At 42.4% G+C, this 26,632-nt stretch overlaps 1 protein-coding gene across 3 annotated transcripts in view; it reads left to right on the top strand.

Annotated features, from left to right (window-relative positions):
• The window catches only part of CNKSR2 (connector enhancer of kinase suppressor of Ras 2), a 353,085-nt gene that overhangs the window by 272,616 nt on the left and 53,837 nt on the right, over positions 1–26,632 (top strand). For 2 of the 3 annotated variants that reach the window (XM_019529183.1, XM_019529184.1), the window contains 2 exons: positions 12,966–13,066; positions 15,389–15,929. In XM_019529183.1, the coding sequence (XP_019384728.1) occupies positions 12,966–13,066; positions 15,389–15,929 (642 nt within the window). Of the gene's footprint in view, positions 1–12,965; positions 13,067–15,388; positions 15,930–26,632 lie in introns of those variants that run through there. The other variant, XM_019529182.1, reaches the window with a different exon arrangement.

The raw sequence follows: 26,632 nt of genomic DNA, 5'->3' as shown, positions 1-26,632 counted from the left end.
GTCACAAATGGGTCTCGCAGCTTTGGGGAGTTATTTTGTTTTGGTTTGTTTTTTCCCCCTTCAATCACAAGGAGGTTCCTTTTCACTGGGAGGTTGATGTTTGATTTCTAGGGGATCAGAGAGGAGGAAGCAATTCTGTATGTATTAGGAACAAAAAAAATTCTTCCAAAGCCTGTTGACTTAATTTGCTTACCATAAAGACTTTAATGCTAGGCTTCAATTTTTTACACTTCTGCTGCTTCCATTAGACTGAGATGTGTGACTTTATCAACCCATTTGATATAGCACATTATTTTTAAGAGTGGCAGATTTATAGAATCAACACTGTCCTTATGCAATGCCTATCCACATAACATTAGTTTTCATGACTAATATTCATGGATAAAAAAATAAATGTAAAAAAATTGAGTCTTTCAAATGGCATGATCTTTAGTGCTTTAAATTAGAAATAATTGGAGAAAGTAGAAAAGAGAATGGGGTAGCATTTCGTCGTGATACAAATATAGCTTTCTATTGAAAATCCTGTAAAATTGTTGCACAAGGCCACAGAAAAGCTATATTTGCCCACCTGGTCTTATGAATGCATACTGTCTTTTATATGGCAGCAGACCCAAGAAAATTAGAGTAGCCTTGATGATAAAAAATTTGTGGAGATGTGTTCTCCACCCATGGATCATTAAATTGGAACATCAGGGTTTATAATTCCTCTTACATTGCTGAGCCTTCATCTGTGAGACTGTTTTTGCCTTTGAGGCACATAAAGCCCAGAGCTGTGAATCATAGAAGAAATATGAAATGTAAAAATGTTTAGACATTTTAAATGAAAAGATATACTCTCTTACATAGCTCACTAGGATTTACAGCTTGTCAAGGCACTTTTCAAAGATCCTAGGGCATTAACTATTTCTGTTACAGCAGCCTAATGATTTGCCTTTCAGTTCCTGAAAGGCAAACAGTTCATGGGAAGCTGTGAGAAGAAAGCTTAAGATTCATAGATTCATAGACGCTAGGGCTGGAAGGGACCTCGGAAGATCATCGAGTCCAGCCCCCTGCCCAAAGGGCAGGAAGTCAGCTGGGATCATAGGATCCCAGCAAAATAAATTTCCAAATGTCGTTTGAAGGCATTCGAGGTAGGTGCTTGAACCACCTAAGGTGGCAGTCTATTCCAAACATTTGGGGCTTGGACAGTAAAGAAGTTCTTCCTTATGTTCAGCCTGAAACGGTCATGGAGGAGTTTGTGACCATTCAATCTTGTCAGCCCCTGGGGCGCTTTGGTGGACAGACATTCCCCCAGATCCTGGTGAGCACCGTTGATAAACTTATAGGTGGCCACCAGATCACCCCTGAGGCTCAGCTTTTTCAGGCTGAAGAGTTCCATGGCTCTCAGCCTCTCATCATAAGGTCTGTATTCCCAACCTCTGATCATGCACGTGGCTCTCCTCTGCACTCTCTCAAGCTTCTCCACAGGCCAGGTAGATCTGGCATCTATGGATGCAGGCCAGTGTTCTGCTCATTTTACTAGCCACAGCATCACATTGAAAGCTCATGTTCATCTTGTGGTCGATCATCTGGTGGCCCAGGGTCAGAGAGGACCTAGTCAGGAAACTTCTGGTGGAACTGGATGTGTTCAAATCAGCAGGTGCCAGAGGACTGGAAAAGGGGCAATGTGGTGCCTATTTTCAAAAAAGGGGAGGAAGGAGGACCCAGGAAATTATAGGCCTGTTAGTCTTACCTCGGTCCTGGGGAAGCTCTTTGAAAAAATTATGCAGGTGCACATCTGAGAGGAGCAAGCAGGGGAGTAATGCTTAGGAGCAACCAACATGGGTTCATTAGAGGCAGGTCCTGTCAGACCAACCCAGTCGCTTTTTATGACCAGGTCACAAGATCCTTGGACGCAGGTGTTGTGGTGGACGTAGTCTTTCTGGACTTTAGGAAGGCCTTCGACACTGGCTCTCACCCCATTCTCACTAAAAAATTTAGAGATTGTGGTCTCAATGCCTACATAGTCAGATGGGTCACCAGTTGGCTGGAGGGCACCCAGAGAGTGGTGGTGAATGGGTCATTTTCAATCTGGAGGGATGTGGGCAGTGGGGTCCCCCAGGGCTCGGTCCTCAGGCTGCACTGTTCAATATCTTCATCAGTGACTTGGACAAGGGGGTGAAAAGCACCTTGTTCAAATTCACAGATGACACCAAGATGTGGGGAGAAGTGGGCATGCTAGAAGGGAGGGAAAGCCTGCAATTGCATCTGGACAGGTTACGGGTGGGCAGATGAGAACAGGATGGGATTCAGTACTGACAAGTGCAAAGTGCTGCACCTGGGGAGGAAGAACCAGCAGCATACCTACAGGCTGGGGAACTCCCTTGTAGGCACAGAGGCAGAAAAGTATCTTGGAGTCATTATATACTCCAAGATGAACATAGGCCGCCAATGTCATCTGACCCCGGTGCTCTTTCCTGCTCAGGCAGGGGGTCGGACTAGATGATCTACCTAGGTCCCTTCCGACTCTAGCTACTATGAAACTATAATGTGGGGATGCAGTCAGGAAGGCTAACCGCCCCTTGTCATGCATCCACAGATACATCACGAGCAGGTCCAAGGAGGTCAGGCTGCAGTTGGAGTACTGCGTCCAGTTATGGGCGCCACATTTCAGGAGGGATGTGGACAACATCGGGAGGGCCACTCGCATGATCTGGGGGCAGCAGGGCAGGCCCTACGAGGAGAGGCTACAAGACCTGAACTTGTTCAGCCTCCACAAGAGAAGGCTGAGAGGGGATCTGGTGGCCGTCTATAAACTGGCCAAGGGAGACCAGCAGGCAGTGGGAGAGTCCCTGTTCCCCCCAGCACTACTGGGAGTAACAAGGAATAATGGCCATAAGTTGATGGAGAGTAGATTCAGGCTTAAATATCAGGAGGTGCTACTTCATAGTCAGGGCAGCTAGGATCTGGAACCAACTTCCAAGAGAAGGGGTGATTGCTCCTATCCTGGGGGTCTTTAAAAGGAGGCTAGATAGACACCTTGCCAGGGTCTTTTGACCCCAGCATTCTTTCCTGCCTATGGCAGGGAGTTGGGCTTGATGATCTGCTCAGGTCTCTTCTGACCCTACCAACTATGAAACCCCCAGGTCCCTTTCATCTGTAGTGCTAACCAGCATAGCACTGCTGAGCCTATACGCGTGCTGCAGGTTTTTCCTCCCAAGGTGGAGAACCTTACATTTTTTGGTGTTAAACACCATCAGGTTTTCATCTGCCCAATTCCTGGCCCTGTCAAGGTCTGCCTGTACCACCCTTCTGTTCTCAGGTGTGGATGCTTTAACCCAGAGTTTGGTGTCATCAGCGAACTTGGCCAGTCTGCTTCTGACACCAATGTCCACATCATTAATAAAGATGTTCAATAGAATAGGCCCTAGGACAGAGCCTTGTGGGACCCCACTGGTCACAGTGCACCATGCCGATTGACTTCCATCAGCCACCACCCTCTGGGTCCTACCATGGAGTCAATTCCCCAGCCAGTGGATCGTGGTGAGGCCGAGACCACAGTTGGCCAGTTTTGCCAAGAGGTGATCGTGGGATACCAGATCAAAGGCTTTTTTTAAAGTCAAGATATATGATATCAATCTCTTCTCCCTTGTCCAGGTGACAGGTCACCTGGTCGTAAAGATAAGATTGGTCAGGCAAGACCTACCCACAACAAACCCATGCTGGCTATACCTCAGGATGTTGCCGTCAGCCAGTCTGTTAAGGATGGCCTCTTTGATAATCTTTTCCAAGACCTTTCCCCAGATAGAGGTCAGGTTAATGGGCCTGTAGTTTGAAAGATCGACTTTCCTCCCCTTCTTGAAGATAGGCACTACATTGGCCTTCTTCCAGTCTTTGAGCATTTCACCAGAGCACCAGGAGTTCTCACAGACCTGTGCCAGGGGCTGGGCTAAGATGCTCCACATTACATTAATACTGCTAAAATCTGACTTCTCCAGAGGCCTGCAGACAAATCTGATTTCCCTGGGGAACACCAAGTCTGATCACTTGCCAGAAAAGCAGAGACCCCAGTAAAGGGGAGGCTGCATAACACAGTGAATTAAACATAGTTATGACAGGGGAAAAAAGGTACTGTATGTTCTAATCTTGCTTTGTGTCCTGGGACAAGTCCTTTTAACCTTTCCACGTTTGTTTTCCCATCCATTAAAAAGAATAATTAATGCTTAGCTTCTTTATTTAAGTTATGTGGGGTTTTCCTTCTCTTACATAAAGAAGTTGGAAGTCCTGCATTAGTACTTGTAGAAGCATTGCATTGCTTACCACCTGTTTTCTGCTTTTTGTGGTATAATTCAGTCTGCTGCTAGGGTGCATAAAAGGTCAGATACCATAATTCAAAACACCATCCCTCACCAAATCACAGCACAGTGCTCAATGACCCAGATGCTGCCACCAGTCACAGAATCATAAAATCATAGAAAATGAGAGTTGCAAGAGACCTCAGGAGGTCATCTGGTCCAACCCGGTGCTCAAAGCAAGACCACCCACAACTAGATCATCCCAGCCAAGGCTTTGTTGAGCCAGGCCATAAAAATCACCAAGGATAGAGATTCTACCACCTCTCTAGGTAACCCATTCCATTGCTTTACCACCCTCCTAGTGAGAGAGTTTTTCCTAAACCTCCATTGATGTAACTTGAAACCATTGCTCCTTGTTCTGTTAATTGTCACCACTGAGAATGGTCCACCTCCATCCTCTCTGGAACTATACTTCAGGTAGTTGAAGGCTGCTATCAAATCCTCCCTCAGTCTTTCCTTTCTGCAGACTAAATAAGCCCAGTTCCCTCAGCCTGTCCCAATAAATGAAGTGCCCTGGCCTCATACCATTTTTGTTGTCTTTGACAGAACTCCCTCCAACTTGTCCACATTCTTTGGAGGCCCAAAACTGGACACAGTACTCCAGATATAGCCTCATCAGTGCTGAATAGAGGGGAATAATCACTTCCCCTGATCTGCTGGCAGTCCTCCTACTAATGCAGTCCAGAATGCCGTTAGTCTTCTTCACAACAAGGGCATACTGTTGGGTCACATTTAGCTTCCTCTCCACTATAACCCCAAGATCCTTTTCTGCAGAGCTGCTGCTTAGCCAGTTGGTCCCCAGGATTGTTCTAAATGCAGGACTTTGCATTTCTCCTTATTGAACCACATGAGATTTCTTTTGGTCCAATACTCCAATTTTTTGAGGTCTCTCTGAATCCTAGCCTTACCATCCAAAATATCTATTACTCCCTGCAGCTTGGTGTCATCTGCAAACTTGCAGAGTGTGCACTCCATTCCATCTTCCAGTTCACTGATAAAGATATTGAACAAAAACAGCCCCAAGACTGACCCCTGGGGCACTCCCCTTGATACCAGTTGCCAACTAGATATCCAGCAATTGACTATTACCTTCTGATCCCAATGATCCAGCCTTTGGTCAATTCATGCTGACTGTTCCTGATCACTTTTTTTTCTCCAATTGCTTAGAAGTAGATTCCTTGAGGATCTGATCCATGACTTTTCCAGGGGCTGAGGTGAGGCTGACCCATCTGTAATTCCCTGGATTCTCCTCCTTCTCTGTCTTAAAAATGGGCACTATATTTGTCCTTTTCCAGTTGTCCAGGACCTCCCTTGATCACCATGAGTTTTCAAAAATAATGGTCAGTGGCTCTGCAATCACATCAGCCAACTCCCTCAGCCCCCTTGGATGTATTGCATCCAGCCCCATGTACTTCTACATCTCTAGCTTTTCTAAATAGTCCCTAACTTGCTCTTTCACCACTAAAAGCTGCTCACCTTCTCCCAAAAATCTGCTGCCCAGTGCAGTAGTCTGGGAGCTGACCTTGTCTGTGAAGATCAAGGTAAAAAAAGGTATTGAGTACTTCAGCCTTTTCTTCATCATCTGTCACTAGTCTGCATTGCCCATTTAGTTAAGGACCTGACCTTTCTCCTGTTGCTAACATACTTGTAGAAACCCTTCTTGTTACCCCCCATGTCCCTTGCCAGTTGCAACTCCAATTGTGCTTTGGCGTTCCTGACTTTATCCCTGCATGCCTGAGTATAATATTCTTATACTCCTTCACCCAGTCAAGCCTTCAGATCTGCATCAGTAGAGCCTCTTGCCCACACAAATCTGTGTGTAAATCCAGTTACTTTTAGGGTCTGGGCTCCCATCAAAACAGCTGGGTTCCCTTGTTTATCCAGCTTGGGGAATTCTCCCAGGTTTGTTCTCCTGGTGGAGAAACTTACCCAAAGGCCCTGAAGAGTGGAGACCTTGCAGCGCTGGCACTGTGCAGACAGGGAGAAGGGAACAACACTATCTCCCTGTGGAGGAAGTGGGGGATGCTGGAGGACTGTGTTTTTTTGAGAGAAGCCACAGCATGTACAGACATTTGCTGTACCAGCAGAACTCTGCCAGGAGTGATTTAACCCTGGTTATTCCCAGGTTATTTTTCTCCTGGAGCAGCCATGTTTACTCTGGGAGAAAAAGCCCGAACATCTGTACACTTATGGTTTTTCCTGGGAGAGCAGCAAGTCATCCAGAAGAAACTGAATGTCTGTATGAGGCCTGTGTCATTGCTTAAAGAAATCTGCTCAAACCACTATGTCTGAGTTCTTCTAGGAAATGTTCAGTAGACCATTCCAAGTACAGGGCCACATTTTAATCAACATATCTTTTGAAACAGTGTTGTCAGGGGTATACAGACTGCACCCCCCTCCCAGCACAAATAACTGGGCTTGTGCTTCCCCTGCAACAAGAACAAAGTCCCCCATACCCTCTTAATGAACAGTGAAAAAAAAAAAGGGACTTTGCCTAAGAGTCATTTCACTAACATTCCTTAAGTCTGGCCCTGGGACCTGTGAAGTGATCAGAAGAGGAGGTCAGTTATATTTAAGAAGAAAAAGAGAAAAGTTGTAAGATTGTTTCAAAAGCCTACCCCAAAATGAGAAAATCATCTGCTGTAGGAGAGGCAGTAGCATAGTGTCCCTACAGTTTGACAGACATTAACAGTTGTAAGCTAATGGACAATGTTACCAGCTAAGGTATGGAAATAAAGTTCCAATCCTCAGGCTTCCTATGGATTGTTCATTACCAACCAAACAGTCTCACACTAAAACAGAAAAAAAACGACTGAGAAAATACTGAGCAATGTTGTCTGTAGGCTTTTCCTGCACCATCTATCTAGAAAGGGGGAGCACTCAGAGTATTCCACTTTGAGCCAGCTTCCCCTTCCTAGTCACTTTGAGCAATCATGGAAGTGGCTTCAGCCTGTTAGGGTTTATAGTACTATTGAAATTTTACGTGAGAACTCATCTTATGTCAGCTTAAAATGGCTTCCAAGATATCTGAGTTCAGATGCCACTTACAACAGGAAATCACTATTGTCCTTTCTCTTGAATGCTGTTTGGTACCTCCCTACCATTGCCTATGGCTGAGTTTGTGTGGACGCAGGCAAAGCTGAACCCTTTCTGTTTGTATATTTGTGTCTAGCAGTGAAAGCAGAAGTGAATAGTGGGAAGCTTAATTTCAGGTTCCTTACTTACTGAAGTATAGAGTTTCTAAGTCCCCCTATGGAGCCATCTTTGGATGACAACAAAAGGGTTACTTTGTTGATGAATAATGTATATCTCTAATTATTGAATGCATTAGGTTAATAAAATAATATCTTGCTTAAATTATATGAAACTCTGAGGCAGGAATTTATTATATTTAGTGGTTATTCCAGGTGTGAACTACGTTTGGAGTTTTTTTTTCCAAACAATCTTTTTACTTCTGTTAAGTAAGTCTCATGCAACAGCAACATATAATACCATAGAAACAGTTCAGAGGTGGTTGTCAAACCTATTTCAAATAAGCACTGAATGCTTCTGGATCTGCTGTGCATGAATATATCTCAAGTACTTCAGGGATGCACGAATCACTACGCTGTGGGTGTAAGACTAGTGGAAACATGACTTTCTGCAAGTGAAATCTTTGCAGCAAAGTTTTATATGACTATCATTTTCCTTGTTAAATATAGTGAATGTTAATAATTTGACAAGACACTTCTGTAGAGAAATAAATTGCTTTCTTTCCAACAGTATAAAAATGAGGGGAGAGATGCGTTTTTCATATAAATAGAAAGTATTTATTAAAATACAATAACAGCTTATATTTAATTAACATAATTCATTCAGAGGGCTTCTGAAATTTGCTCTATTCTTTGATCACCATTTAAATGTTTTCACCTATGCAGAAAAATAGGACAGCAGTTTAACAACATTTAATAGTATCGATTTGCTTAAATCCAAGATAAGTCTCCTCTCCCCAATTTAACATGGGGGGGGAAAGTCCCTCATCTTGGATTCAAGTACAAGTTGGGTAGGCAGCTGCTGCAGCTCCAATTCTGGCCCCAACCTGAGTTGGAGTTGGAGCTGTAGCCAATGCCCACCACTGTCTCTGCCCCCTCCTCCCCCATTGCCTGCCTCCCCCCAGCCTCTGTTCCCTCATCCATACCCCCTGTTGCCACTTACCCTCTGGCTCCACAGAGCACATGGTTGCTCCAGCCCCAGTCCAGCCACACAACAGCATGGATCAAAGATGGCATTGCTGCAACTGCTGCTGCAAAGCTGGGCTAGGACTAGAGCAACCATGTGCTCCATGCACCAGACTGGAGCGGGGCTAGAGCTGGAGCCAAAGGGTAAGCAACACAAAATGGCCAGGCAAAGGGACAGAGGCTGCAGCAGGGACCAGGTAGGAGGGGGAACAAGTGGTAGGTGGGGCAGATGCCAGGGGTTACAGGCCCATGGTGGAGGAAAGGGAGGCAAGTGCTGGGGCTTGCAAGCACATGGGGGCAAGTGGTAGTGGGGAAATAAGCATCAAGGGGTAAGGTACAAAAGGGGCAAAGGGTAGGGGTCAGACCATTTGACTCCCCTGCCAGCTGTGCCCTACCACTGCTTGCCCTCCTGCACCAGTAAGTGGAGATGCATTTAAGGCTACCCTTCTATAATTAGATTCTACATGTGAAAAATTATAACACATTTATACATTTTCCATGTATAGAATCTAATTATTGGGGGGGTCATCTTAAATTCAGAGTTGTCTTGGATTCAAATAAATACAGCAAGTTAACTGAATGTAGTCAGTTACTTATAATGGAATTGTGGCAGGACTTTGGTGCCAGAAATCCCACTCTTGATAAAGTGTCATGACATTTTTTAAAGGGAGATTATTTTCTTTTTTTTCCTCAAAGTCTGCAAAGGCCGAAACTGGAGCCACTCAGACAAATCTCATTGCACAAAAAAGTATCAAGTTTTATTTACTTACTCAGTTTTAAGCACTTTTAAACATTTTTTTTTTCACAAGCATTGAGCCACAACTTAATTTTAGTTTCAGAATAAATATTTGTATTGTAAGCCAGCAACAATCATATGCAGCAGTGGAATTGCTGACAAATGTTTCACCATCAGCAGCTTCCTCAGCCTTTTCTGTCACAAACATACAAATACTTGTATGCAAACATTTTCAATCTTTTTTTTTTTTTTGAGAAACTTGAGAGAAAATAGAGAGCTTGTAACTTTTAATTACTTTTTTCAGAGTATAGGTCTCTGTTTATATGAAAGAAATTTCTTGTGGATTTCTGTGTACTAATTCAAAGTTATGGTTCATGAAAACTGTATTCCTGTTCAAGTATTTTAAGTAGACATTTCTCAGCTACGTGAGGGAAACCTCTTGGCCTCCGGGTGCTTTCAAGTGTCCTGGCACTTTAAAAAAAACCAAAAAGCCCCACACTCACCAACTGCAACAGCAGCAATCAGGGCCTCTGAGGCCTCATGGCAGAGCCCCTCTACACAGTGCGGGGACAGTGGGGATTGACTGCCCCCACTTGGCACCTGCGCAGCAGCTGTTACATCATGAGGGTGCAGCATGGCTTGGCAGGGTGCCATGCATTGTCTGGGAGCTGGGATGGCTCCAGCAGTCAGACAGAGCCCAGCACCACTCAGCCCCAGTGGCCCCAGCATCATGCTAAGCCGTCCTGCACCCACACTGTGGGGCAGCTGCTGTGCAGGTGCCAGGAGTGGGGTAGGGAGGCAATCCTTACTGCCCCCCACTGCCCTGTGCTGCACAGGGGGGCTCTGCTAGAAGCCCTCAGAGGCCCTGATTACTGCTGTTGCAGCTGGTGAGTGCGGGGCTTTCCCGCCCCCCCTTTTATGTGCCAGGATGCTGGGACCGGACAAGGGATGGGGCAGGGAAGCCATGGGGGCTACTCATGCAGCTCCCCCTGCCAGGGGAGAAGCAGGCACAGCCAGAGGAGCCGTGGGAGAACCTGCAGTCACCCAGCTGGGCCTGCCTCTCCCTGACCAATCCAAATCTCTGAATCAGCGTCGAAACGCCGAAGCAGATTCAGCCGAATTAAAACAGAACAGTGATCTGAAACACAGAAATGAATCACAGTCCTCTGAAACGGCTGATTCCAAAACTGAAACAAAACATAGCTGTTTTGTACAGCCCTATTTATTCTTAAAAACAAATAAAAACAAAAAAAAACCCCTAACCCCGATGTTATTAGCATTTAAAACCATATCATAACTTGGGGAAGCATGCTTTACAGTTAGCTTTTATTTCCTTTTTAAAAGTATGTATCTTCTGTTGCACCTTTTACATCCCTGAACATGATACTGGCTACAATGTATTTTTAATTGGACAATACAGTAACCAAATTCATACAAGTGGAAGCTGTATAATATGGGTAATTAAAGTTAACATTTCAATCTTTTGTTGATTTAAATAGCTTATCTGTTAAAGCAGAAATCATTCATTATCTCTTCACGTATCCAAGAAGAAAAGTAGCATGTGCTGCCTACATTTGGACCTTTGTTTTGTCAAGTTCTAAAAAACAGAACAAACTATTCTATAATACAATGATTTCCTTAAATACCAGGATTTGATACAGAGAGAAATTGAGTGGTAATATTAATAGTAATATAAGTTGTTTGTGTTTGTGTAAAGGTTGTTTACTTTGAACTGATTTGGCAGTCAGCAGGTGTACAAAACAATTGCATTGCCATTGATCTTGTGTTACATAGAGGTGAAATTAAGGTAAGCAGTGCCCAGCTGTGACAAAGTTAAGTTTTGTTCCACATATGTTGGGGTGGAGAAGGTTTAAGTTATAAGTGTGCAAAGCAAAAATTTAACAAAGCAACTGGGCTCCCAGGCCAGCGGGACGCATTGGGGTAGCAATAACTTATGGCTAATTCCATGCCGCTGTATGGCTGTAGCAGCAGGTGATATTTTTCTGCCCCTCCCCAGAAGTTGATGCCTAGGCTGCCCAGGTTGCTACACCCTAGTTGCATGATGCCCTAATTATGGCTCAAAAGCACTAACTCAATCCTATACCCTCCTATAACTTCCTTTTTTATTCTCTTTCCATTTCTTAAATATCAAATTGATACAAATTAGACTTCATTATATGAAAAGCTTAAAACTGATGTCACCAATAAGCACCACCACTGAATTTGATTCAAGGACTTACACATTCATTGCACCTATTGGATTTGCCTCATTATTTATTGATCACTTCACTGATTTTCCGAAAACATCAGTAAGACATTTTTCATTGCATAAACCAATGCTTATCTTATCCTCTGCAATTCATCCACGGACACTGATGTGATAGGTTTCTTATGAACAGATTAATAAAACAAATTGCATACAAGTGGTTATTACTGAAAATTACATTTTAAAGACTTGTTAAGTGGTAGGGTGTACTTGGAGAAGAGAGGAAATTCATGGAAGTACGAATGGTTTCAGATGTGTTACAGATGTTTTTGATTAATTTGATATTTTTAATGTTAATTAAGTTTCTTAGTGATATTTTAGTGCAGATTATATTTTCACTTTTTTCTGCTTGAAATATAGTTTCAGAACATCGCAAACTCTACTAATGATGACTGATTTATCTAAAAAAAGAAAAAGAAATGCATTTTTTCTTCAATTTATACATACATAAACTGGCTATCATTTATAAAGTCAGCTTTTTGCTAAGACTTAACTCGCAGTGGTATCTGAGATTTGTCTTTTCATTGGAGGATTGGACCAAAATAAATTTCATGAGGCTCAATAAGGAGAAGTCCAAAGTCCTGCATTTAGGAAGGAACAATCCCATGCACCGGTACAGGCTGAGGACCAACTAGCTAAGCAGCAGAAAAGGACCTGGAGATTACAATGGAAAAATAAGCTATATATAAAACAACTGCATGCCTTTGTTGCCAAGTAGGCTCACAGCATCCTGGGTGTTGTCAATAGGTCCTAGGAGTGTTGCCAGTAGATCGAGGGAAATGATTATTACCCTCTATTTGGCACTGGTGAGGCCACATCTGGAGTACCATGTCCAGTTTTGGGTCTCCCACTACAGAAAGGAGGTAGACAAATTGCAGAGAGTCAGCTGGAGGGCAAATGAAAATGGTTGGGAGGCTGGGGCACATGACTTATGAGAAGAGGCTGAGGGAACTGGGCTTATTTAGTCTAGAGAAAAGATGATTGAAGGGGGATTTAATTGCAGCCTTCAACTACCTGCAAGGTGGTTCTAAAGTGGATGAAGCTAGACTGTTCCTAGTGGTGGCAAATAACACAACAAGGAGTAATGGTCTCAAGTTGCAGCAAAGGAAGTTTAGTTTAGATATTAGGGAAAAATTTCTCATGAAGAGGATAGTAAAGCACTGGACCAGGCTACCCAGAGAGGCTGTCAAATTTTCATCCTTGGAAGTTTTTAAGACTCAGCTACACAAAGCCTTGGCTGAGAAGGTCTAGTTGGGGATGGTCCTGCTTTGAGCAGGAGATTGCATTAGGTGACCTCCTGACATCCCTTCGAACCTTAATTTTCTGTGATTCTATGACTGTTTAGCTTGAACTTTTCATTAACTTGGTATTTTATGTACATATGCATAAAAAACTTGCTTACAACTTTTTAGATTACTGGAGTGAGAGCGACAAGGAAGAAGCAGACACTCCATCAACACCCAAACAAGACAGTCCACCGCCTCCATATGACACATACCCACGACCTCCTTCTGTAAGTCCTCTGCAGTTACTTAATTGAAAATGTTTGGTGAAAAGTATTATTTTTACCTGCTTGAAATCTTTCTAAAACTTAATACATTCAAACTGCTGTAAAGAACAGTTGTCACTATATCGATTTCTGATTAAAATGTTGGCATTCAGTCAGCCCCTGTAAGATGAATAAAACTCCCCTTTAATCTTTTTCTGATCAAAATAAGGCTCTCTAATGATTATGTACATTTCTAAATTTAGTGTTGTTCATTTGAAGCCTGTATTTCTTGTTGTTGGGAAACAATCCTGTCCAGAAATTAATTGAAATATTAGTTTATATCCAAAGCATGAAACTGTAGGTAGTATTAGTTTTTTGGATTACTGGAGTGAGAGTGATAAGGAAGAAGTTGTTAGTTGTTAATAAGGAAAGAATCTTGTCCAGAGGCAGGAAGTGAAACTGTGATGTAATAATTACATCTTGTATAGCTACAGAGAGAGAAAGGAAACTATTTGCCTCCATAGAGTAAAAAATCAGAGAGAGTAAACTATCATTCCACGGACATGAACAAGGACTGAAGGCGCACACACAAAAATGAAAAGTGCCGCTGGGAAACAAACTGAGATAGCATAAAAGGCAACAAGAAAAGCATTTATGAAAGTAAGGCTGAGTGAAAAACTAAGGTGAGATAAGGATGTTTTCCTTCATTTCTTGCTCAAAAGTAAACATACACATGTATAACATCACTTAACCTTCTGGTAGTTTTCAACCCACAGCTTTACTGAAATTGTTCCTTAAACAATACAACTCAGTAGCATCAGAACTTACCCAAGGGGACAATCTTTGCACATGAATATTTTCAGATACAAATACAACTAACACTCCTACTTTCAGCAGTAGGCACATAACCCAGATTTAGGAGGATCTATAATCTTGCTCACCAGAAAAAGTTGGTTAAATTATAAAAAATGTTCATGACTACTCTGTGCAAAACAGAGCCTACTCAATGAGTAGCTGTCTACCTGCAGCCCAAACTTACACTTCCAGATCAAAGATTCTTCATGGCACAAAATAAGTGTCAGCGTCAAAATGTGTATGTAGATTCCAGAAACCTTTCAGTCTTCCGCTAACATACAAACAACAGAAACAGTTATTTTGTCACCTACAAAATTTATAAATTAAAACACTTACAAATATTTTTCAGTTTCTTCTCACATCCAGTTTTAATATAGGGCCAGACTGCAAACCTCTCACTCATAGCATGCATGATGAAGGCACGTACACAAAAAATAAAATTGCCACTGGGAAACAAACTGAGGTAGCACAGAAAGCAACAAGGAAAACATCAGAACTCAGGCTGAGTAAAAAAAATACAATGAGATAATGAAGCTTTCCTTCTTTTCTAACTTTAAAATAAACATACACACACATTACATCACTTAACATCCTGGTTTGTTTTTTTTTATGTCTACGCTCTAAGAAATTGTTAACCAGTTCATCTTGGAAAGTTGCATAAAATAAAACATAAAATAGGCCAAGTTTTGAAGTATCTAGCTTTAGAAGCTTTTGAATTATCTGAGTGCAAACAATGTATATAAATGTAAATGGGAAAATGTATTTTCCCTGGAGTGAACTGACAAAACATTTTTGAATTTACCAAAACCATTCATCTTTGGGCTAGATCCAGGTATGACAACATCATCCTAAAACATGTGCAGATTATAGTGAAAAGTCACCTTGAAGGTAGGCAGTACTCACTCCTTAGTGTAGAACCAGATTCAGCCATTTTTGTACCTATTTAGTAGTGTAGTGAATAGTCTCACGAGAGTCCATGGATCTGTTTGGCAGAGTAGGGATTATTCAACAAGAATGAGGGGATCAGTCTGAACCATAGTATTTATGTCAGTATATAGATGCACTCTGTACATCTGAAAATACAAACACACAAGACAAAATGGTTTAGATTTGTAACTTGTTCCCTCGTGACTGAAGTAGATACTGTCATTAATTGGTGCATCTACACATCACCATATTGTGATGTTGCTATAGCTCTGTCCTTTAGTACTTCCTTCTGGAAGTACTAAAGCATGGCACCGTAACCGCCCGTACTGTGCCATGAACGTGGTGCACGATCAGATTTTGCCTCTACTTTGCCGTAGTGGCACACTAAAATGGGGGAGCACGCCACTATGACAAAAGTAGCTGCTGGTCATGTGAGCACTCTGCCACTGTAGTGTGTCGTAAGGTGACATGTAGATGTGCCCGTAATAAAATAGTTTTGTGGCAGTTATTAATAGATCTGAATATACTGCCTATCTAAGGAATACCCTGCTGTTCACTTTATAGATGAGTTGTGCAAGCCCTTACGTGGAGCCAAAGCACAGCCGGCTTTCATCCACAGAAACATCCCAGTCGCAGTCTTCTCATGAAGAGTTCCGTCAGGAAGCAGTTGGGAGCACCACTGAATCACCTGTCCGCAAAACAGCCAGCCAGAGACGCTCCTGGCAGGATTTAATAGAGACACCACTGACAAGCTCAGGACTGCACTACCTTCAGACTCTGCCCCTTGAGGATTCAGTGTTCTCTGACTCAGTCGTAATCTCACCAGAACACAGGCGGCAATCAACTCTTCCGACTCAAAAGTGCCACCTGCAGGATCACTACGGTCCATTTCCTTTAGTAGAGGGTGAGAAAATGCAAGTGCTAAATGGAAATGGGGGAAAACCCCGGAGTTTTACTCTGCCTCGGGATAGTGGGTTCAACCACTGCTGTCAGAGCCTTTCAGTTAGTGCCTCTGATCACCAGGAAGAAGTGCAACAGAAAGAGGTAGATGAGGAGGAGGAGGAGGAAGAAGGGAAAGCAGCAGAAGAAAGCCAAGAAGATAGAAGTAAGTATTGCTTATTCTCTGTAGCATTTTGGCACTCCTATATAATTAACTTATACGTTGAAAATTTCTTTCTTAAGTTTTTATATATATAATATATATAGAGAGAGAGTCTTCCCTTAAATTTTAACAAGTCCCACTTGCTGCAGATGCAGTGGAAATGACCTGATCTTCTCTCTGTTCAGTGTCTTAAAATCTTTCAGGATGATGACCGAGGTATCCTATGGCACATTTACACCACCTGAATTTATTACATTACTCAGTGTAACATGGCTGCCTTTGTGTGGGCATGAGCTCTCTTTTCTGGGAGAGATTACTGGCATACACCCTGCTGCACTAAAATAGCAATGTTACATCTGTTTTGGGATGCAGTGTGTCCACTGAATGGAGTTGGTAGGTCTCACTGCCCTGCTCCCTGGGGGCAGCCTTTAGTGGTATAAGCATCCCCCTTTGACCTAACCTACCCCTGCTTAGAGTACAGAATTACCTTTGTTTTCTTCCAGTATTTTTTAGTTTAAGATGCTAAATGGATTATGTTTTTCTATTTCCTTTCCATTACCACTCAGTATGCCTCCCACTAGCACATTCACAGCTTTCAGACGAGCGGCTAAGATCCAGCTTCCCTTCCAGTCAATAACACAATTCCCCCTGAATTCAGGAGTCTGAGAACCTGCCCTGTGCAGGGCTCAGGCTGAAAAAATCCTGATAAGACAACCAAACATCTGAAACTAGTTTAAAAAAAAAAAAAAAAACAAGGAATGTTTCCAGCAGTCTCTAATGTGAACTTTCAAAAGGAAGATTTAAAAAAAATATATCAACAAAGAATTTCTCAAAAGGTATTTATTTACATGAACAACAGGGACAAAATTCAGTCTGATATTGAGCAACCATTTCTAGCATGGCACATTTGTGGATAGTACTGTTACATGTCAAAATATCCAAATAAGCCTCTAGAACAGGCATTTAAGAAGCCCCCTGTCCTCTCACACATTTATAAATTTACCCATCTGTTTTGTTGGACTATCCATCATCCTTGTTATATAGTGTCCATATGTTGGCTGTAGAAGTTCAGTTCACAACCGGTTTCCAGGGGCAGCAAATAAAGCCTGCCTCAGTTACAGGATTGTGCTACAAACAAGTCATCTGTAGAGGCCAAGGGGGCAGATAATCTACAAATCTTTCATTGTAACTTCAACTGCTATTAATATGGGTCCCTTAAACCTGGCAGGGACCCCCTCTGCAGAACTGAAGTGAAAGAGGAATGTGAAAATTGTAGATACAAAGATATAAAAAAATGTAAAGGAAGTTGAAGATGACAGAAAACAATTAAACTGTCAACCTAACAGCACTATGGAGCATTGGAATTAGTGTAGATTTAATTCCTTTAGTCTCCATGACAGATTCAGTTTTCCTCTGTATTTATGTTTTAATTGATAAATACTAGACATTTTGTAATATGCTTCTGGCCTTCAGGGAAAAAATGGTTTGTTCTGCAGACCTTAATTAAATCTCTGGTATGTGTTTTTTTCCCCTAAAAAACCCCAAGATGTCATTTCATCTTATCCCCTGTACCTTTCAAAAACATACAGTAATGAGGGAACATTTAGATTACTAAAAGTGTGTGAATTTAAGGTGTCTGAAACAGTTTACTACGTGTTAAAATTTCACGTACCCAAAGACGGAATGTGTTACCCTATTTTTACCCTAGTGGATACTCCTTCAAATGAGCTTGTAAATTGTAGCAATAAAAATGGACAAAATCCTCCCACTTCATGATAGCAAAAGGAAGTGGGCATAGCAATGTTTATCCTGCTAATCTATTTTACTCCTTGTATTTTTTGTGTTATGATATTTTAGACCACATATCAATAATTTATGGGAAAGTACATGGATTAATGGGGAGAACCTGATTTCTTCTTGTTTCTACCATCTTCTCCAAAAATGACATTCTATTTCTTTTTTTGAAGAGGTCTCCCTAATGAATGTGCCTAACTGCTTAAGGGAGGCAGTTTTCTTAATTTAAGCAAAAAATAACTAACAGGGAGATTATTTCTGAGAAATTAACGAGTAGCTGCAGGAGGAAAGAGCTTGTGGTGAATTTAAAGCCACACAAAAAGTAAAAATAGAAAATAATCAAGTAGTCTGTTGAAAAGTTTGAAGCTTGAACTGCTTGTTGCTATGGCTACAGTGTTCCTTTTGCAGTACTGGCATTTTTGGTGCAGTATCCAGGAGAAAGATGAAATTTTACTGCCAGCCATATTCTGAAATGTGGGATCCCAATTTCTCAACTGGGGTGACACAGCGGCTCTCACAACTGTTTTGCTTTGCTGTTATGATGGGAGCATTTGTGCATGTTGCACCACAGTCCCTGTTTTCTCCACAGGCCTGAGAAAGCAAGAAAAAAAATAAAACTGAACATTTATTCTTTTAGAGCCAGTAGGGAGAACAGAGGGAGAAAGTTAAAAACAATCCATAGCCCTCCTGTACTGTGTTATGTTTAAAGAGGGGTTCGGGTGAACCTTTATCTTTGCAGTGGGTTCTTCAGTGTGGTATCACATGAAGCTTTTAAAGCATAAATATGGAGTTATTTACTGTATGCTCTTTATCCCATCTCAATTAATTCCATTCTGTTGGATAATTCTGTGTGTATGTGTGTGTTTATTTGGATGTTCATGTTTAAATCTTGGTCATTTCTACTGATTTCAACGCTGGGGGTGGTAAGAGAGTGAGGGACAAGAAACAGAGCTATGCAGCTGTTACCATTTGATTCAGATGCCGTCAGTGAAAGTTTGCTTTTGAGCCTTTTGTTTGTTTTTAATTCCAATTATTAAATACAAAAAGAACAGTCAAGTAATGAAAACACAATCCCTTATTCTATATTTTCTGAAAAACTTAAGCATTCAGAGCTTTGTTTTAGATTTTGTCAGATCCTCAGCTGGTGTAGATTGGAATAAATCCACTGACTTCTCTGAAGCTAAATCCATTGATTTGAAACAGCTAAAGGATCTGTCCTCTGTGTCAATTGCTACTTCACTGCAAGAGCCAGTGAGACAATGGATGTTTAGCAGGAGGTTGTATAGCTCTGCTACAATACTAAGGCATGTCAGGATAAACTGAGAATGTTCAGTACCTTTTCCTTTTTGAGATGTTAGGACTTATCTTTGTTTGTGCACACTCTTTATTTTTATCTCCTGTTAATATCACATTAACATGGTGCCACCATGCTCTAATTGAACTATTGTTATTTTTATTTCCTTTCTCCATAATGACATTGTGCTGTAATTTTTGTTGTTTTTAACTAGAGAGGTTTTTCCTGTGGCACATGTTTATATCTGTATTTCTCTCTCAGATTGTTGTACTGGCAGATAATTTTCAAGGGTTGTCCTTTGGAACACTTCTGTATCCTATTTGGAATATCCTCTGGTTCTTTTGTTCTACCAGCAGGCTACAATTGAATAATCTATTAATTGGTATGGCACAAAATATTACATTTCTTTGATTAAATCACAAAGGACAAACCTTTGCAGATTTGCCTCGTTGTAGTCAGTTTTAATAAAATTCGACAGTTATGCATCATGTCACTGCTCTTCATTCTCCCTCAGGCCTAAAGTTCATCAGTACAGTGTGTATTTTGACATAGATTTTATCATTTGATACCGAAGAGCATCTACATTTCTTCTTGACAAAACAATTTGTTCCTTGCCCCTAGAAAGCTTACTTCATTTTTGGTTTGTTTATTACTTCATGGTTATTCTCTTATTTTGATAGATGGCAATGGTTTGTATAGGAAAAGTTGTTCTTCTGATCTTCAGTATTAAGCCCATTAAGAGGCATATATATACATTAGTCAGTTGCCTGTCAAAAATGACAGGGGGGCAGGGCAGGGACAGAGGCCTTTGTCCACCCCCTGCCCCCCCACTTTGGGTCCAGGCCCATTCCCTTCCTCCCCCCTCCTTTGGCCTGGGCCCGTTCCCCCCTCCCTTGGGTCTGGATCCATTCCCCCGCTTTGGGTCCAGGCCTGTTCCCCTCCTCCCCCCTTTGAGTATGGGCCTGTTCCCTGATCCCCTGCCACTTACAGTCCATGCCCATTTCCCCCCACCCCAGCGCTCCGGGTCTGGCCACCCCGCTTCTGCCTACCTCCCCTCCCTGCTCCACTCCCTCCCTCCTGGCTGTTGGCATGGCCAGGCAGTGGGGCACTGTCACCATGCCCCTCCTTCCCCTCCCCTCCCCTCCTCTCCCTCTCCCTGCTGGCTTCTGTCGGGGCCCAGAGGTTGCGGGGTGGCGGCGACACACTCCCTGCCATCATGGCAGGCAGCATCCAGCCCTGCCCCCACTTCTCATCTGGTTGGGGGGGGCGAATGGGCTTGCTCCCCCCGTCCTCATCCCAGCTGCTTCGGGGCAAGGCATGTTCTCTCCCCATCCTCTCCCCCCTTCCCCACTTTAGGGCTGTTGCTGGGGAGCAGCAGTAGCCTCTCTCCCTCCCTCCTCCTCCCTGCTGGCTTTTGTCGGGGCCCCACTTCTCCATGTCCCTCACATCTAGCCCTGCCCCTGCTTATCATCCAGTCTGGGGAGGGGCGGAACAAGCCCGCTCCTCCCTCCCTCCTGCTCTGGTGCCACCACTTGCAGGCACCAGAGTGGGGGTAGGAGGTGAGGCGAGCAGCACTGGCCTCTCCCTCTCCCCCGCTCTGTCACTTGTGCATCTGCCATCATGGCAGCGCTCCACTGCGCTGTCTCCTGTCCAAACACTCTTGGAGCACTCTGATTGGTTGTTTCAGTCAGCGAAACAGAGTGCATGTAATGCGTTATGGACGGATGTGTTAAGGCTTTTATATATATATAGAACTGTAAGTTTTTATGGTATCAAACTGAGCAAAATCGTACTGTCTCAGCTAGGAAGAATGCTCTCATTTTGCTTACTCATTGAAACAACATTTGTTGGACTGCTGAAGTACTAATGTGAGTCTCTGCTACCGTAAAGAGCAGACATTGAGCTCCTGGAGACATAATTCTGCTATATGATTAAATCCCCAAGTTTGTCTTAAGTATGTAAGCTTATGAATGCTACATAAATTCTAGCAGCATCTTTTTGACTGTGTAGGTTAAATGGCCAGCCTGTGGCATGAATGCCACTAGTGGCACAGGCAGCCTCTGATGTGGTACCTGGGAGATCAGGGAGGGGGCAAGCAGCACAGCAGCTCATAGGTCAGGAAGCAGAAGCAGAGCAGGAGATCAGGCAGAAAGCACAAGGCAGGAAGTAGAAACAGAGGAAATCAGGCATGAGTACTGAATAGGGAGCAGAAAGCAAAGCAGAAGATGAGGCAGAAGAAGGGGATCAGAGTAGCTAATCTGTGGCACGTCTGCCAAAAAGGTTGGACACCACTGGTGTACGTAAAGTTCTACATAGAATGTGTTTTGATCAAATTATGTTTTCACGATTTCTTCAGGACTAAAGATAGAAAATCTTTTATACCTAAACTGCATGTTATGTAGTTAGATCTGTGGATTTTGAGAGGATATATGAAAAAAAGTCTTCTTTCTTTCAAACCGTCTTATTTTTCAAAGTCCTTGTCCCGCGTGGCCTCTCAAGGCCACTCACTGCGAGCTTTCTGGGCCCTTTTTCTTACAGGCCAAACGCCCTGCATTCCCCCTTAGATACATAAGTATCTTAGGTTTTCATACTGCTCCCTACTAGTGTAGGATCCAAGCTATTTTCCACAGAAGTAATGGAGTTTCCAGTAGGTTCAGTGGAGTGCATGACTCGTGCAGAGTAATGTGTTTGTATCAAATATTTATATATCTGCTGATTTATTAAAGTCTACAGCTAGAGGGATTTCAGTGATATGTCAGTCTTTCCATAGAGGGACACATTTATTTAAGAGAGGTTTTGCAGTGTTCCCTAGAGATAGTCAGAATCTCTGGATACAGTCTCTCTCTCCAGGGATTTTAATCCATAGCCAGGAATCTTCACTCCATAATGCTTTGTTTCCAGGGTGGTAACTGCTAAGTCCTAGTCTGTGTGATCTGCACCATCTTAGAGTCCCAAAGTTAAATGATTTAGATTCTGAAGACTGGTAGCAGTGCTTGCATCTACACGGGACATTTGTTGTGCAGTTCTAATTAGCTATTCAGTAAACAACTTGCATCTACATGTGTTCCCCTATTAGGGTGGAGTAAGCTAATTTATTATTATTTACAGCAGTGTGGGGCTAGCCGGGAGGCAGCCACCACACTGAAACACCCTTGTGCCCCAGCCAGCTGGGACAGTGTCTACACATGTGCTGATGCTGAGTTTTTTACTCCACAGCAGGATAGTACTTGTAAGTACTTGTAAATACAAATACTATCATGCTTGTAAATACAAGTACTATATTTATTTTACTGTTGCAGAGTAAAAAACTCCCTCAGCAGCACATATGTAGACATTGTCCCACCTGGCTGGGGCATAAGGGTGTTTCAGTGCAGTGGCTGCCTGCTGGCTAGCCCCACCTTGAAGCATCCTCGTGCCCCAGCCAGCCCCTCCACAGCATGTTGAGCCAGGGGGAGCAGACCTGAGTTGACAGGCTGACCCCCAGGGCTCCCTGCCAGCCGGGGTGCTCTGACCCATCTCAATGTGCTGCGCATGAATAAACTCTGGAGCTTTTTGCTCCAGAGTTTACTGCTCCCATGCACAAGTTCAAATGGCACACCCAGGAGCAATAAACTCCAAAGTTTTAAGCTCCAGAGTGTATTCACGTGCATTAATTGCATGTGTAGACATGCCCAGTGCAGCTTTCCCCATTCTCCAAAGTAGACAAAGGAGCGTACTATTTTATCGAAGCATTCTGCAGTGTTTTACCCTAGTGTGTCAGCAAGGGCACTAAATAACAACATATCTCTTAGAAAGATCAATGTTTTGTAAATAAGAAAATGAACTGCATAGCATCTCCTTTTTTATTAGGGTTTCTACTATGTAGCCTTTAGTCGATTTTTTTTGTAACAGAATACCTTTCACTTTTACGGTGAGATCTACACAAGTTTGAAACATTTATCTGTTAGGTTCAGACTGAGCGAACATAAATTGATGATGATGTGAGCCTAAAATGGCTAGGACAGTATGCTTGACAGAATCATTGACTCTGCTTTCCACTAGAGAGCACCCCTTTAAATATGTTCTGAGGTCTGACCACATACTTAAGTATATTAAATCTGCCCTCACAGACAGGGAAAGACCATTAACATGTTATATTTTTCCCTCCGGAGCTATTCAGGTTAATAAAGGTATGTGTGTTTTGGAGTGTCTTAGATGAGTGAAGCTATAAGAGATGACAGGTAATATGTCATGTTAGGAATATATCTCATAAGGCCTGGTGAGTGGCACAAAGTACTAAACCCTCAGGGATACTAAGGAGAATACTGTTTTAGCCTACAACCTACACTATAAGTCTTGTTAAGAGCAGAACATTTCTCAGCATTGTTGTTATTAAACTTTATTCTTTCTTTGACGTAGCTAGTACCTGTTTTGAGACTCAAGTGAGTCAATTAAATGGCTGAACTCAGAGAAGCATTTTCCAGTCTGATTCATTTTACAATCTTTGCCTAAAGCTTCCCATCATGACTTCATCTGGCTGTACTGGTTGGAGCTCCTCCCTAAGGACAGCTTGTCTGTATTTTTCTGCCTGCACAGAGGTTCTGTCTCCTGGGAGATATTCTCCAGAGAGCCACTTCACTCAGGTTGTTTCTGAGTTATTTTTCTCTTTGAGTGGCCACTTTTACTCTGGGAGAAAAACTATGAACTTGTGTACACTTGTTTCTCCTGAGAGAGCTGGGACTCCCCCTTGAGAAACTGAATGTCTGTCCCTGGCTTTTGTTTATTGCCTTCTAGCAGAAAGTGTGCACTTAAGCTGCCTAGAAACTTCTAATTAGGTCTAACTGCTAGCTTATAATTAATATAGTTTGGAATATTTTAAGGTTGTTTTAAAAATATCATCCCAAAAATGTTCCTAATGGCTTGATAGCTTTTCTGTGGCACACAAAGAAAATAATTTCTTTCTTTAAGGTATATCACCATTGACTAGTTTCCTATTTCAGGAAGCTGGCAGCAATAATGAAATATAGTAGTTGAAGACAATGCTTTCACTTCTAATTATTTAAACTTGGCTTTAAATCAGTAATGAAATGCTTTGTAAAACAAATCTAACCCACCGTCTCCAGTACATACTCTTTTGCTCTTTGTTAAACTGGTTTACACATCAATTTTTTGGATTCAGTAATATGAGAGAACAGGCATATTTAAACATTAACTTAAGGTAAAAATCCCAATCTTGTCAGTTTAAAAAAAAGATGACCTAGTAGTCATCTTATAAAATTTTACATTTTTAGCTGTTCACATACATTGAAAACGGCATTTCTGGCAGACAAATAGTTTGCTTAACACAGGTGGACATCTAACAAACGGACAGAAAAATTGTTCTCCATTTTATTATAAAGAATATTCTATTGAGGGAGGTGTTTGCCTAATAAGGGTGATCTCTTCATCAGATATTGCTAAGTATTTACACTTTTCGGGCCCAATTCTGTGAGTTTAGTTAATGAGCATCATCAGCATACAATAAATCTTTTTGCCCACTCAAAGGGCACTGTAGTTCTACATAATCAGAATTATTACCTGGCATACTTCACTTTTATTTACTTTTTCTCTTTCCTAGTAGAATGAAGGGGGAAGATAAGGCTCTCCACATGCCGTACCAGTTCCTATCAAATGTATGGTAGCAGATCTTTGTTCTGTTCACAGCACTCCAGTGGTGTTTACATTGCGAATGGCGCACTTGTGAAGGAAGCTGCTATCATTTCCTCCTAGCCTTGTAAGCAAAGAAAGAATTAGGTTCAATTTGTCTCTGAAGCATACTCCTTTAATGTACATTCTTCCAGAGACTATAAAGCTTGACAGCGCTGTGTTTTGCCATTTTTGACAAAACACCAATAGTTTTGTCTAATGTTTTTATTTTAGCTAAGTAAACTTTTATTGTAGCTGTTTATTTTTAGCTGAATACACTTCTCTATAACCAACCAGAAGCAAATTAGCTTCATAATTAAGAGCTGTTTTTATGTCTATTTCACCCTTTTTTTAAATGTTACTACATGTAGAAAATGTAAAATTGCAGGAAAAGAGGGCTGGAAAGAAACCTGAAGAAGTCATTTAGTCTGACCTACTCATAGTGGGATCATCCCTGTCTATACCATCCCAGACAAATATCTGTCTAAAGTACAGTGGACACAGAGAACAATTAATCATTAATCCTTTCTGTGTCAGGTTTTATTTTTAATTGGTGTTATATTTGAAGCCTATTACTAAATGCCCCCCTGCACCCCCAAGCTTTCTTTCCTCTAGTTAAATAGTCTAGTATAAATAGTCCCATTTGTTCAAACTGTACCTCTCATGCCATGTTTTCTTGACCACTGATAATTTTTGTTGCTCTCCACTTCCCCTTTCCAATGTTGTGCACAGCACATGAAATACAACACAGTTCTCCAGGTGAGGCCTTACCAGTGCTGAGTAGAGTGGAAAAATCAAATACTTTGTCTGGTGCGTGATGCTGCTGCTAAGACATTTCAGTATACTAGAAGTTCTTTTGCAGCAACATCATTGTTTTGACTCATTCACTTTGTGATCGACTGTAATCCCCAGGTACTTTTCTTTAGTACTTAAGCTTAGCCAACCATACTCCATTTTGTACCTGTGCATTTGTTTGTTCCTTCCCGTTGCGTTTCATTTCACTTGCCTTCATTCAGTGTCCTCCTGTTCATTTTTTACCAAATGATCAAAGCCACTTTGAATCCAAACCCTGCCCTTTAAAGCAGGGGTGGGTAAAATATAGCCTGCAGGCTGGATTCTAGGGGTATGCAAAACAGGCCATATTGGGTTCAGATTTAGATTTGGCCCAAACTGATATGTTGATTCGGATCACTGTCCGGATTTGATTCGACCAAATCCAAATCTGATTATTTGATGCTGGTTTGGAGAATCAGCGATTTGGCCACAGACACAGCTTTAAATGTTTCTTCTACATACTTCAAGGTACCAGGCGTGGCTCATGAATACTGCGATGGTAGGGCAGATGGACCGTCTCACAGGAACGCAGCGGGGCCTCGCACATGCTTGGCGATTGAACTAGGAAGTGCCTCCAGCACAGAAGTGGAAGCATGCCCACAGCTGTAAGACACGCTTTTACCCACCCTCTGATTCCAGACCTGGCAGCTGCTGGCCACATCCACAACTGTCCATATCTGGCCAGTAGCTGCTGAGTCAAGGCTCTGGGTGGTGGTAGGGAGGGCGGGGGAAGGCAGGGCATGCTACAGCTTCAAGTGGGTTGAGGCTTCCATGCTGGTCATAGCTTATAGTTGTAGCACACCCTGCCCCCCATCTTCCCTGCCATACCTAGGGCCCTGACCCAGCAGCTGCTGCCTGTGGACAGGCAAACTCTGGACTAAGGGGGAATACTAAAGCTGTGTTCAGCCTTTTGCACTCATCGCAGCTCCAGAAGAGAAGGATTGAGGGAAGGTGGGGGAGGGGAAGGGGGAGAGAAAGAGAGGTGTGGCCCTTTACAGGTCACCAAAACTTAGTAAATGGGCTCCCAGTCTAAATAATTGCCCACCTCTGCTTTAAAGTGTCTGCTGTATCCCATCTAGTTTGCTGTCATGCACAAATGTAATAAGTGTTCACTCAATTC

Source organism: Crocodylus porosus, unplaced genomic scaffold (genome assembly GCF_001723895.1).
Source record: "Crocodylus porosus isolate Cpor-Errol unplaced genomic scaffold, CroPor_comp1, whole genome shotgun sequence".
Taxonomy (NCBI): Eukaryota; Metazoa; Chordata; order Crocodylia; family Crocodylidae; genus Crocodylus; species Crocodylus porosus.
This window is presented reverse-complemented; position numbering and strand designations above follow the sequence as displayed.